Source organism: Nycticebus coucang, chromosome 1 (assembly GCF_027406575.1).
Source record: "Nycticebus coucang isolate mNycCou1 chromosome 1, mNycCou1.pri, whole genome shotgun sequence".
Classification (NCBI taxonomy): Eukaryota; Metazoa; Chordata; class Mammalia; order Primates; family Lorisidae; genus Nycticebus; species Nycticebus coucang.
In genome coordinates, this window is record NC_069780.1 from 28,526,495 (window position 1) to 28,540,925 (window position 14,431).

The window sequence follows — 14,431 nt, forward strand, 5'->3', positions numbered from 1 at the left end:
CATCTCTGTAAATTTCTCAATCCCCTTATCATTTTGACCTTTTTAAAGATTTAATGCTAGAGTTGTTGTATTAATTCATATTCTTTGTGTATAATTCTTGAACTAGAACAAATTCTATTCTTTCATGACCATTGGAAATCTTTTCTTCTTTGCAGTTCTTGTAAATCTCTTCTGACATTGCTCATGCAAGGTAGAGAAAATGTTTTTTCTAGGATTCAGAATAACATGTTACTTGTAGTAGTTTAAATTACAGAGAGTTTGTTTCATTGTGATATGTTCTGTGTAACATGGCTTTTTCAGAGGAGCTCAGTAAAGCACTCTAGGGATGTTGGGAGAGTTCCCCTCTGAAGACAAACGCTTCCTGGTTGGCATGTTCCACTATGTCACCCTCTTAAAGACTTCTAGACAAGAAGTAAAAGTGAGCACAGCAGCCCTAAAGTGAAAGCACACACAGCGGAGATCCTTTTCTTTCTTCTCTTCCTTTTCTTTTCTTTTTTCCCCTTTCCCATCCTTCTTCTCAAAGAGACATCAGTTGGAAATTTAGTTATGGTTATTCTTGCTTGATGTCCTTGATTATAAATAGTCCAAACAGCAGGAACTTAAAATCAAGATGATTATATAATCCCTAAAGCTGGAAGTTGTCAAATACATTACAACAAAAGAAATTTTAAAAGGCAGCTTTAAAAATACCATTCTACCTCTACCACACTGCTCTCAGATCAGGAAGATAATTTAGTGCTGAAATCAGCTTAGGAAGCAATAAAAGTTAAAAAGCTTTCACTGGCGACTTATTACTTCCAAAGCTTTCCACAGCCAACTTGACATTTTGATCCCATGTGTCAAGGAAGTGGTCAAGTTTGCTCCGTCATCTCTCAACAGAAGAATTCGCTGCTGATGGAGTGACAGCTATAATCACAGGGTATTTTTAAGGAAGTGATACACTGAAGAATAATATCATAATTATATATTTATGAAATGTTAGTTTTCTGCAAACCAGAGATTTGGCAATTATTGCTGGAACAAATCATTACACTTCTGTAAGAAATAAAAAAAACGCAGAGCTAGTATCAACCAGATAGATTAATGAAAAATCTTGATCCTATTATCTGAAGGAATACAGTATGGTGTCATAAATGCCCTTCCATCCTTGTCACATACTGTGAATGACAAATAGAAAGACCAAATAAATGACAAACTGCCATCCCCATAACAGGCTCTGATAGGTGAATCCTTTGTCCCTTTCTCATTTATTACAGACACCTTCTGTTAGAAAGTTCTCATATTCTAATAATCAATCAAAACAAATTCACAATTATGGTAAAACAATACCATTGCAATTTTCACAGTCATGTTATGATAACTTTAGCGTTTAGTACATTAATTATTTGTTAAAAGTAACACATTAAAATGGGAATAAAATATATATACAAAATGGCATGGTATGATTTTTAGCTAATATTTAATAACATATTTGCAAATGTTTTCTGCATTAACATAGTGGAAAACAATAAATACAGACATTAGGTAATAAAAGGACACCCAGAAAGTAGTAAAATCCTCATGGACAAAAATTGTCAGCCCTGGAAACTTTTAACTCCAGGAGGGGTGTGCCTTCAGCGAGCCCACCTTCCTGGACTGTCAGGTTCACTGCTCTCAACAACCCCTCCTAAAAATTGCTTTCCTAGGAATGTTTCTATAAAAAGGGGTCATGTGCTTCTCAGTCACAAAAGTCAGGAGAGACCAAGAATTCTTTCTGATTCTGTCAAATCACTGCATGCCCACTGGACATCACTTTATTGGGACAGCAGTTGGTGCAGGCGGGCCACAGGACTGGGAGGTGGGACTGATTCTGCTGGAGTCTCCCCCTTCCCAGCCTTGGAGCAGAGAAGCTGAAGGTGAAGCCTGCGAACAACAATGACAAAGTTCAGACTCCAAGCAGGTGAAGGAGAAATAGAGATGCTGGGGGATTCCATTTCTTTCTTTCTTTCTTTTTTTTTTTTTTTTGTTAAATCATAGCTGTGTACATTAATGTGATCATGGGGAACCATACACTGGTTTTATAGACCATTTGACATATTTTCATCACACTGGTTAAAATAGCCTTCCTGGAATTTTCTTAGTTATTGTGTTAAGACATTTATATTCTACATTTACTAAGTTTCACATGTACCCTTGTAAGAAGCATCATAGGTGTAATTCTACCAATCACCCTCCCTCTACCCATCCTCCCCCCTCCCTCCCCTCCCTCTCCCCCTTCCCATATTCTTAGGTTATAACTGGGTTATAGCTTTCATGTGAAAGCCATACATTAGTTTCATAGTAGGGCTGAGAACATTGGATACTTTTTCTTCCATTCTTGAGATACTTTACTAAGAAGAATATGTTCCAGCTCCGTCCATGTAAACATCCATTTCTTAGTAAGATCTATGAGCAACTAGTTGAATTTTTTCCACCCTCTAGAGTTACTTCAATGTCTGACAAGCAATTCAAAGTCAACACGCCTGAATGGACAGCCACTAGATTGCTTCCTGAACCTGTTTCTCCTCACTTCCTAATCATAGTCTTTGTCATCTCCTCCATGATGTGTCCAGGCACCCTGGCTGGAAGTGTGGGTGTGTCTACAATTCTCTTCTCCCTCATTCCCCACTGCCCACATGCTGTCAATCACTGCATCCTTAGATTTTTATCCCACAGACATTTCTTCATTATGTTCTGCCTCTTCATCTCCATCTCTACTGTAGCTGCAGCACTAATTTAAACCCTTGTCACTCTGAAGTGGAATCCTGCAACAGCCCTGGCTTCTCTGCTTCCACTCTCCCATTTTTAAAATTAGTTTTCCATTTTAAACACATGTGGTATATATCAAGCATAAACCTCATCATATTCCTCTTCTGATTAAAGTCCTTAACTGTACCCTATCACTAATAGGATAGAGCTCAAGATCTGTTGCTGGAGATGACAATGTGAGTAACAGAGAAATTTGTGGGCAACCTTCAGGCTTTGTTGCCATGTACTCAACAGGTAGACGAGTGATTCGGCATCCTGGGACTTCTGCGCAGGAAGGATGGCTAGGCTTTTGGTTTTGGTATTTTGGGCTTTTCTGGTTTGCAGTATGGAAACAACTTTCTGTGTTGGTCTGACAAAGAGCAGGATTCTGTGCTCCAAGTAGGGAAGAGGCATTGGGCTGATCTGGCAGAGGGAGTGGTGGTGTGCTGCTGATGGCAGTGCTAGTGGTTTGCTAGAGTCTGGCAAGAGCATGATGTGGGGGTTGTGGGGACAGGGGCACTGGTGGTGGAGACCTGTACCCTGCTCTTCACGATATAGTTGGTGGAGGCAGGTTCTTTGATGAGGATGGCCGTACTGTTGGCTTACATGCTATGTACGCTATGGTCTGGTGGTAGTAGCCACAGAGTCCCTGTCTAATCTGAGGGGGTGGAGGACTGCAGAGAGGGGGATCTCTAACTTCTTTCCAGAGCATGTTGTGGCAGAAGGAGCACCATCATTATAGGGATGATTGCAGACCGGGCCTCCTCCTCAAATACTGGGCCAATTTCTTGGGTATGTTTTATACTCAGGGTCAGGGGGTGATCTCTCAAAATAACAAATGACTTCTTAATGACAATAATGAAAGAGGAAAGTTAGTGATTCATTCCAGCCTTGGGAATCCCTTTATGATTTATTTTGGGAAATAAGGCTTCCCATGATCAAGTCCCCTCAGTCTCTCTTCCCTGCCCTCCTGCCATTGAACTAGATTCTCTAGAGTGCTTCTCCTGCCATCTATAGTGAAGGAGCAAGTTGGTTTCTAAGAATATCTTATCAGCTGCAAGCTGATACATATTTTTAAATATAACGATATTAATTGATTGTTGCAGCAATGCCAGATTTCTATAACCATTTTATTCCTTTCATATACTATGAAGTTTCATAGTTCTTCACCTTTGGACCTGCCATTCCTGGAGCCTAGAAAATTTCTTCTCACCTGGGCTACTTTCATGTGTGTGTTCTGTGAGTCTCAGCTCAAATACCATCTCTATGAAATTTGCCATTAAACTTTAGGGTACTGTGTCTGTCTTTACATTGTACTATCTTATTTATCATAGTATACGAAAATTATTTTTCTTCTCTCCATTTCTATAGGCTCCTCGAGGATAGCAACCATGTCATGTCCAACTGTGTACTTGGCCCACCTGGGCAAGAGTAAGGTCTCAGCCCCTTTTTGTTCAACTGAACCATCCTCCTCAGTATGTGAGTTTCCAAGCAAAATCAAGAGTTTTTAGCATAGTTCAGCCAGTTAAGCATCTAAATTTGTGTGAATTGTATAATGCTTACAATCAATTTTATTTTAATCATTTTCTCAAAGGTAAGCAACCTACACAGGAACAAGCTAGAATTTCATCAGCATGTAGTTCACATTGACAATCTTTCTTAAGAAATGGATCTTTCTTCATTAATATTTTTTTCATGAGTTGACAGTCTCTGTTTGTATGTCTGTACCAATATTAGTCTTTGATTTACTTCACAACATATAATCCCTCTAAGATTCAGTGTGTTGGCTTCAATAATAATGACATAGGATCTAATAGCTAAGCTAAAATTTTATAAATTTGTCATTCTTATAATGAGTAAATGATTACTTTACAATAACATTTCATATTAGGTTTCTTTAACAACACTGAAAACACTTTATAAACAAAGAATCGTCATGGCTTTAGGAGAAAAGATCATTTTATCCTGGTTTTTTAGGTGAGGAATCCAGTGCAAAGTGTTATTAAGAAATTCATTCAGGGCTATAGAGTACCATCAGAAAATATAGTCAGCTCTCTGTCTCCATGGGTGAAGCATCTGTAGGTTCAACCAACCGTGAACTGAAATATTCCAGAAAATAAAAAACCAACACAACAAAATAAAGCAATGCCGATAAAAATACAGTATAACAACTATTTATATGTAATTTATATCAGATTAGGTTCCTGAAGTAATGTAGAGGACATGTGAAGTATATGGGAAGAGGCAATGTAGCTTATATGCAAACCTTACACCATTTTATAAGGGGCCCAAGCCTCCATAGATTTGGTATCTGCACGGGTTCTGGAACCACCCCCACTACCCTGCCTGGTTACTGAAGGACAACTATAAATCTCTTTTAGTTGTGATGTTTTCCTTTTGATCTTATTATTTCATTTTTAAATGAAAGAAAAATAATTGAAAAACAAGTTAAGCTCTTCTGGAAGTTCACAGAGATGCTCTTAGATTGTCAGAATATCATTTAGGAGAGTCCAAAATACAGGAAATTGTACCTAGGAGAAAAATAGAAATGTCTAACAATCTATATTGCAGTCGGCCTGCAGTATGGGATTTTCCAAGAAGCTGTTAGACTTTCCAGCGCTTTATTTCTGAAACTCCCTTCACTTCTCAGTCTGCAGGGGTCTTGCCACAGAAGGGAAGTGAGATCTATCTGTGATGGAGCCCCCAGGGAGCAGCAGCTCCCTTCTTGACAACGGCCCAGAGTTGGTCTCAGAGCAGTCAAATAGCATCTATGGGATTCTAAAATTGTTTTCTTCCCATTTAACTTTATGTCTTGGACATATTTGCTTGTTATTAAAAATATTCTGAGAATTATCTCTGCTAGTTGTATAATGTCATGGGCAGAGTATAATTTATTTTATAATTTCCACATCATTGGACATTTCAAGCGTTTCTAGGTGTTTGCTACCATTCTTGTATTTAAGTTCATGTTCCCATGTGTAAAGCTTTGTGGGGAGCAAGAACCCTAACTTAGAAGTATTTTGAAATTCCTATCTGCACTGCCAAATTACATTATATATAACAAAACAGATGATCAACATGTGAAGCAGAAAGCATATCTAGAATATTAGGTTGAGATGAAAAATCTTAGCATAGGTGATTATTTTTATATTACTATTTGCTATTGCATGCAGACTTAAAGACTTCTTTCTCTAAATCTTCTATGTCTGATGAATATATTCCTCTTTATTCTGAAGTTGATTAGAAGTTTATCCTAAGTTGACATCTAACTTCCAGTTGACAACCTACAAAGCAATTACTAACTAGTTTTTAAATTCAAAGTACAGAGATAGAAATATGTTAAAGAAAAAAGTAAGACAAATAGTAGAATTGACAGATGTCAAACTTGTCATCATTATGTAATTCTAGAATTACACAGAAGAGCCCCAAGTTATTTATTTCTTAAAGTTAAAAAAAAAACAAAAAACCATGAATCAGAAGTTAGAGATTTTTTAAAAGTGCACAAATTGAAAGGAATGGGGGAATATTTTCTTCTGTTAGTTTCTTTGCCTAACACCAACACCATGCCTTGCCTCCCACACAATTTCTTTTCTTTTTTTCTCCAAGAAGATTGAATTCCAAGTTGAACAAATAGTTACTAAATACTTGAGCATTTTTGTAATCTAGGTAGCTGCTGGGTTGCAAAGCAAACATAGCTAATATGGAAGGAAGTTTTCCATGTACCAGCTGGGGCTAGACCGAATGTCCCTGCTCGGCTTCCTAGACTCTGCATCTAGAAAATGTCCATTGCAAAAGGATGGATACACGCCAGCTTTGTTAGTCCACCCCCAATTGCCAGCTAGATAGGGGTGGAATTCTGTTCCTGATGTGTGGGTGGCATGGCACCCCTCCAGCTCTGTCTTCTGTGCCAGCTGGAGAAGCACAGAAGGCCCTTTTGTCTAACAAGCAGCGGCTGAGCATCTGTGACAGCACTGTATTAGCAGCTGGGCAGCGGACGGAGGCCATGGACATGGCAGTTATATTTCTCACCCTGGACACTCTAACCAGAGTGACTACCATAGTGGTCAGGCCAACTCTGGGCATGTATATATTTATTAATTTTATTGCTTTTTTATTGTCAGTGGCCAAAGAGTGGATTCCTTTGCAGGTACTACAACACATCAAGTAGCAATTATGAGTGCACTTAATCAATGCTTCTTGTAAAAATTAAAGTCAGAAAAAATTTTCTTACCCAGTTATGGGCAGTAAAAGGCACTCCTATGCTGCGCGGGGAGGGTTAATTCCAGAGAAGTCCTGACACTGGCCTGAGCTATTTTACTATAATATAAAATGAACTGCACTGACTCCTGGTCAAGGCATGGAACACACTTTTGAGAAGTTTCCATTTTTTTATTGATTAGCAATTATTATAAGCAAGATAGATCATTGGTGTCTGGTCTCACTGAGACTCCTGGAGGGCTCTGTCACTTGTACAGCAACAATATGCATATGTGATCAGTTGAGTTAAGAAAACCTGGCTGAGACTGTATTTTAGGTCACCTTCGTGTCCACAGTTCTTGGTCCCAGAAAGAAAAGGCATCCTCTCATGAACTTAAAGAGGGAGGGCAATAGTACCTCCCTCTTAACTTCTCTGCAACTCTTTTCTTGAGCTAGCCTTTGGCTGATACACATCTTTAATGCAGCTTCTATATGGTATCCTTTCCTTATAAAAATATTAAATTTTCAAGCATTGTCACTTGGGTCCTGTGAGTCTTTGTTAGCAATAGATGCCTTTCTACTTGCTAAAGTTGGTGTGTGTCTGCTAGCCCAGGTAAAGGTAGATTGCATTAATAAGGAAATATTATCAACTGGCAGAAAGAAAAATTGTGTCCTTCCTTAGACAGGCAAGGCAATTAGACAAATCTACAACCACCAAAAGATCCATTTTTCTGGCCACTTTTCATAGAGTTTGTTTTTAGAGAAATAGACAATGCTGGTTTCACTGACACAAACCATTAACTTTTCAGCTTATAAAAGCTTTTAAAAAGAATCTAAGCTGCAGCAAGCTAACACAACAGATATTAATGAGCATCTCAGTGAATGAAATTAGGGAACTTACATATTTATTGCCTAGTTGTAGGGAGGATTCATCAAGTTGTCAGTTCTTGCTTTTTCCTTGTGCAGAGTGCTCACCTAAGAACAGAAGATATGCTTTGGTCTACAAGCTCAGAGAGTGACTGGAGATGAAAATAAAGTTTGTGGGCTTGTTGTTTGTTTTTCAAAAAGCCCAATTATTCCACAGGATTGTCATCAGAGTCACAATTTGCCTTTTGGTATTGCCTGGAAATGATGCACTAAGATTTATGGGCTTTTTTCTGCCATCCTCCATTTTCACCCTGAAGGACAATGCTTATAACTCCCTGTGGGTGGAGGTGAGTTGGGAGATGGTAATAGCAGAGAGCCCCTGGGAGATGAGTTATTGATTTTCACTTGTTCTATGAGCTGTTTTTTCTAAGAAAACCCATATCATATATTTAAAGTGCCGTTTTATTTTTATTTTTATTTATTTATTTAATTAAATCATAGCTGTGTACATTGATACAATCATGGGGCATCATTCACTAGCTTCACAGACTGTTTACCAAGTTTCACATATACCCTTGTAAGATGCACCGCTTAAAGCACCGTTTTATCAGGAAGACGTTTCAGGGTCCTTCTGTTTAATTCAATGGAATTTTTGTGAAAATGAATTTATGGGCCAACATGAACACTTTAGTGACATAGAGATGAGCACAGGCAATATTATACAAAATTACAGAGCTTTATCCCCCTCCAGTATAAAGGTAAATATTAACCTAGGATGATAGCAAGCTAAGAGGCCCCAAGCATTTTTTGCATGACACCTGGATCTGTGACAACATGTTTCACATGACCTGTGTCCTTGATCCAAGTATCAACGTTAGTCACACTATATAAAAGCAATATAGGTCAAAATCTGAAGCTTAGAATAAATGTCATCATTTTGATCCAGCTTTTGTTTGCCAGGAACCCTATCCTCTGGGAGATCTGGATGTCACCTGTTACTTGCACAATCGTGGAATAATAAATTAGCACCAGAGACCTATGGGGCAAGTAAATGTAGAACCCCTCATCAAGAGCCACTTAGACCCTGTGCTCTGAGAAACACCAGGCCCAGTGTGGCAGCCCCCCACGGCCCCTGTCCCATGGCAACTTCTTGTGCAATATTCCAGGCACAGTGTCTGCCTGGAACCCAGGGCAATGAATCACAGGAATGAAAGGTCAATAAAATAAACATTTATTGAACCCCTGCTGTCTGCCAGAAGGCATGTATAGCAAATCATGTGAAAATCTTTAAAATCCTTAATATCTTTTCAAAATATGTCTAATCGAACATAGAAAATGCTAGAGATGCTTCATAACAATGTGATTTTCACAACACTTATAATGATGTATGTGGTGAAAGCAAACAAAATACACACCTGGGGGAAAAAACAACTGGAAGGAGATATACTAGATGCCAGTACTGGTTGTATCAAGGTTGTGTTACATGAGTAGCTTTAAGGTTTATTTTCTAGTCTCTTTCTAAATTCTATTGTTTTCTATTTTTCATTATGCATAATGGGATCAAATATTAAAATGGTTTTTTAAGCCATGAAGAAACACTGCAGGGCAATAATATATGTCAACTTGCCAAAGTAACAATGTGTTAAGATGAAGGGAAGACCATTTACTGCTGGATAGTCAAGGGAGCCTTGGAGGGAGTGCGGAGAATGAAACAAATGTCGAAGGGTTGAGGAAACAGAAGATGAATCTAGGTGTGGTTATGTACATCTGGGGATGTTTGCTCATTTTTACTCTTTTGTTCATTTCTTTTTGTTAATGAACTTTTATTTGCAAAAATAAATAAACAAAACAGGTGGTTATGTATTTAATGAATAATTATCATAACTTACTATTATAATTAGCTATTAGTATACCAGTCATATATGAATCGTATGTGATGACCATGGGGCGGGGGCAGTGAAAGTTATAAAGGAAAGCTTGAGCTCATCAGGGAAGACAGTACGGGGAGGGATATGAATGAGTCTAGGGCACATACATTAGTAAGAGGTAGAGAAGGCTAACACCCCATGGGAGTCTAAGAGGATTGAACTTAATTTTAGTTAATAGGCGTTTATTGGAGTTTTCTAAGCAAAGAAATATCATAATGAACTCAGATCTGCTTTTTCTTCCTCTAAATCGTTCAGAATAAACTAATGCTTCCAAAATAGGTTCTGTGATAGAATGTCTTCCTTCTTCTATGGAGTCACGTATTCTCTAATTTATTATTAAAAAGTTTTCTTCATAATATTTATACCCTTACATACGCGTGTTCAAAGTAAGATAATATGTTTTCACTTTCCGATATGTGACGTCAGTGATCCCATTTAAGATGCATCAGGTTATGTTTATATTTTTCACTCAATCATGGTCGTGTTTAATTTGACAAGATTTCTTACTAAAGCTGAGCCTGGTATGTTTTTATAAAGAACTCCTTGTTCTGCCACATTTAATTCTTTTCTGAAATCATTTTCTTATACACTAGTAGGCTTTTTCTTTTACATTAAAGAAAGCTCCACAATATATCTGAGCTTCATTTTCAGCAAAAGAGCTTGTCTGAAGGAGAACATGTTTCAAGGAAGCAGAGAGTGAGGGTGGATGAACATCCCACAGGAGGTACTCTGTGGCTTAATCAGAGGAAAAGGATTTGGGGACAAGGAACTGTCTTCTTAGGAGAAAATAACCAGTACTCTAACCATTGCCCATCAAAGCTCTAGAAACTCAGAAAATGTAGTATCCACTGCCATTTTCCCTGAAGGTGTGTTGCTGTGGAAGTCCGTTTCCTTGGAAACATTATTTATTCACTTCTACAATGATACTATTTATTTCCAGATAAAAGTCCAGAGTTTCTAGACTGAAGTAATGACAAATTCAAATAATATTTATGGCCACTGAAGCTCAAATTTCATTGGGTTGTCTGCTTATGCACATGAATTAACTCTGTATTTCTTAGGCCAAGAAACGAATAAGAAAAATTCTAACAATCATCAATTTTGAGTGATGGGTAGTTTGATACCTATTCTATTAAATTCCTTTCTGTATTTTTAAAATTTCTAAAAATTTTTATGTAGGTGATAGTGAAAACATTGCACTAAACTTGTGAACTAATATTAAACTTAATCATTTCAGGTTTTGTTCTAGTTATATTTTAGAAAAGATGTCGGTATTAGGCAAATATAAGTAAAAAAATAAGTTGAATAATATAACGTCTCTTAAGTGTGGTAAACATAGTTTTGTAAATAAAACATGTTTGAAAAAAATTTTAAATGCCATGGGAACAGATTTGTTTGCCAGTGTTTTAGGAGCCAATCAAATCCTGTTAATGATAAAGTTTAATACAAATTGTGGTAGTAAAGAAACATTTGGAGATCATTATGTCTTAGAATATAAATCCTGGGTATTGAATTACCGATTTCAGTCTTTCTCTTTCACCGAATATTTTCCATGGTAATCAGCTGGGTTGACCTTTGAGAAGTTATTTTGTTAAAAGCAATATGATTCCTAAATTGGAAGTTGGCTGAAATAAAAGTGCTAGAAAACACATCTTATTATTCTGATAACAGACAGTATCTCCTCCTTAGACCTGTGGCCTGACAAGTTACTTATGCAGAAAGGGAAACTTGGAAGGTTAAGGGATAAGGGTTTATGTAACTATCCCTCTGTGGTCTATATTCCACTTACCACTGCAATCACTGTGGGAATGGAAGATAGCCCACATAGAATTTTCTCTAGGCCTCAAAGAAGGGTTTAACACTATTAAATTCACAACTAAAAAACACAAGATTCTCTCAGTTTTTTCTCTCCCAGAGGCTGTGATTCTGGTGTCTGTCGTCATTTCCCTGCTAGACATGGATGGTAGCGCTGCAGGGGGTCCAGATGCCAGCACCCTCCTCACTAGGGGAGCAGGGGGTCCTGCACACAGCCTATTCCCAGATGCTGCCTGATGCCCCAACCCACAGCCAAGAGAGCTTAGGAGACAGCAGAGTGTTGGTTAAAGTCCTAAGGGAGTGAGGAAGTTACTGTGATTCCTGCTTACAAGTCATAGGCAGATACTGAAAACTTGTCTTGATAAATGATATAGTCACACTCAGGGTCTCTCAGGAGCCTATTTGAGACTAGTTCACATTTAGCCTGCTTACCTAATTTCTGGCCCTTTTCCCTGACCTAGTAGAATAGGCTTAGTTACTTAGTTAAGTCTGTGAGTGGCTTCTAACCATTGTATGAATGAATCTGGCTCCTTTGCCATTTCTGATGGGCACTCCTGAAATAAAAAGTGGTGTAGGAGTCCCAGCTACTCGGGAGGCTGAGGCAAGAGAATCGCTTAAGCCCAGGAGTTGGAGGTTGCTGTGAGCTGTGTGAGGCCACGGCACTCTACCGAGGGCCATAAAGTAAGACTCTGTTTCTACAAAAAAAAAAAAGTTAAAAGTGGTGTAGGAATAAGGGACATGCATGCATCCAAGAGTGGTCTTGAAAGTATGAGAACAAAGGATGTCTCTTTTAAAAGGCGTCTTCCAGGAGGGGTTTGGGCACATCTGTGCAGGCCCGGGGGTTCCTTAGTTCTGCAGCTCTTCTATTTACCTGCTGTAGTTTGTTTTAGTTTGAATTTTCTATTTAAACTGGAGCCATATTAAACTTTTGATGTCTTGATCTTGATTTGGGATAATATTTATAGCTTTTTGTTTTACAAAATTGTTTTTAGCTACTAGAAATACTTATACTGTAGTTTATCATTCTATAGCTCTCACTTTATATAGCACATGTATTCTTGGACTATTTTGCATAAATAAAACAGGGGGTAGAATATTATAAACATATTACCATAACGTGATATTTAAATTAGAGCCACATGGATTGTTTTGTAAAATTAATACTTACTTTTACTTTTTTTTTTTTTTTTTTGGCCGGAGCTGGGTTTGAACCCGCCACCTCCGGCATATGGGACTGGCGCCCTAGTCCTTGAGCCACAGGCACCGCCCATTACTTACTTTTACTTTACTGTTTTGTGATGTCAATGTTTTAAATATCTGGTCTACTCAAAAAAGAAAAAAAAAAATCTGTGACATATTTTATTTATTTGTTTATTTATTTTTTTGCAATTTTTGGCCTGGGCTGGGTTTGAACCTGCCACCTCCGGCATATGGGGCCTGCGCCCTTCTCCTTTGAGCCACAGGCACCACCCGATATATTTTATTTTTAAAAGATATCCAGCATCTCCTTCTTTATTGTTTTGTTGATACAAATACAACTTGTACAAATAATATGTACATTTCGAAAGATTTTTAATATTTCAATTCAAATAAATATATAGAAATTGGATAAAGAAATACAAATTTTATCAGTAGGATATTGTTGAGAAGCTCAACTAAAATTATATGAAATGATTTAAAACATGATTTACATTTTGACTGATGAATATGTCCTGGTTCCAGTTGACTTTACACAGCCATTACCAAAAATGAAACAAAACAACAATAATAAAAAAAATGAACAACCTTAGTGCTTTTTCTACCACACCTGCCTGCAAATTAGGAAATCTTCCTAGGCACCCTCCATTCACTAGACAGCTACCCCAAAAGGCCAGGTAGTACAATATTCTTATACAAAATGGTATTTTGGGGGCTCATTTTTTTTCTTCGTAGGAAAATGTTGCATTTATTGACAGTTACTAATTGACTGTTTCTAAAGAACTTGGGCTTTTTGGTTATGTTTCACATGAACAAAATCCAAGGCAAGAGTTAGATTTTAAAATAACCACTTTTCATCTGGGAACTTACCAGACTCGTGAGAAATTGTCTTAACAGTGAGAAGCTTCACACTCTCTTTATCCGACTGAGGTCTAGTTGAAACAGAAAATGTTAGTTAGCACCAGAGAAATTAGCATTGTGTGTCTGTGACACAGACATAGTGAAGGAGATACATGCATACATGTATTTTTGTGTGTTTCTATGGCAAAACCTTTGTCTCTTCAAATGCACATACACTTTTTAGCACTTCACATGTTTTCTGGAATCGAGCCAGTGAATCCCTGTCACTCTGTTCCAGTGGTGATCACCACATGAATTAAAAATTAATATGTGTTATGTGAAATACTTGTCACAGGTCCACATTGCTCTTGTCTGCAACTTTGATTTATGAAGGGAAGAATACAGAAATGTTTCCAAGCCTTTTTAGACTGCTGCTGAGTCCTGGAAATACTCCTTTCCATGCAGTCCTGAGATACTGCAGTATCGTGACTAAACTGTCTATTTTAACCAAGAGTTCTCACCTATCCCAAATGGTTTCAAACCTTAACTCCTGAGATATCTTAAGAGCCTGTATTTTTAATTCAGATGGGTAGGTAATCGAAGGATATTATTTCTAATGTAACCAGATAAAACACAAAAACACTTATGTAAAGACAGGCTACAAATTCAGATCACCAGAGAAAACCACAGGATTTGTTTCGAGCAGGAAAATAATTCATCATGTCTCTCTGCGCACCCTGGTCTGACAGTTGCCTGGATTGTGAACAACTTCTTTGTTTTGATCAAGCTGAAGTAGCGTAACCATCTACTGTTAAGTCAAA

The 14,431-nt window shown here is 37.7% G+C and overlaps 1 protein-coding gene across 4 annotated transcripts in view; it reads right to left on the reverse strand.

Annotated features, from left to right (window-relative positions):
- Positions 1-410: 410 nt before the first annotated feature.
- The window catches only part of EMCN (endomucin), a 103,025-nt gene continuing 89,004 nt past the window's right edge, over positions 411-14,431 (reverse strand). For 2 of the 4 annotated variants that reach the window (XM_053556972.1, XM_053556734.1), the window contains exons 10-12: positions 13,641-13,702; positions 7,865-7,938; positions 411-1,902 (exon numbers count right to left, since the gene is read on the reverse strand). In XM_053556972.1, coding sequence (XP_053412947.1) covers positions 7,904-7,938; positions 13,641-13,702 — 97 coding nt within the window. In that variant the 3' untranslated portion in view covers positions 411-1,902; positions 7,865-7,903. Of the gene's footprint in view, positions 1,903-4,731; positions 4,866-4,913; positions 5,298-7,864; positions 7,939-13,640; positions 13,703-14,431 lie in introns of those variants that run through there. The other 2 variants (XM_053556806.1, XM_053556895.1) reach the window with 2 other exon arrangements.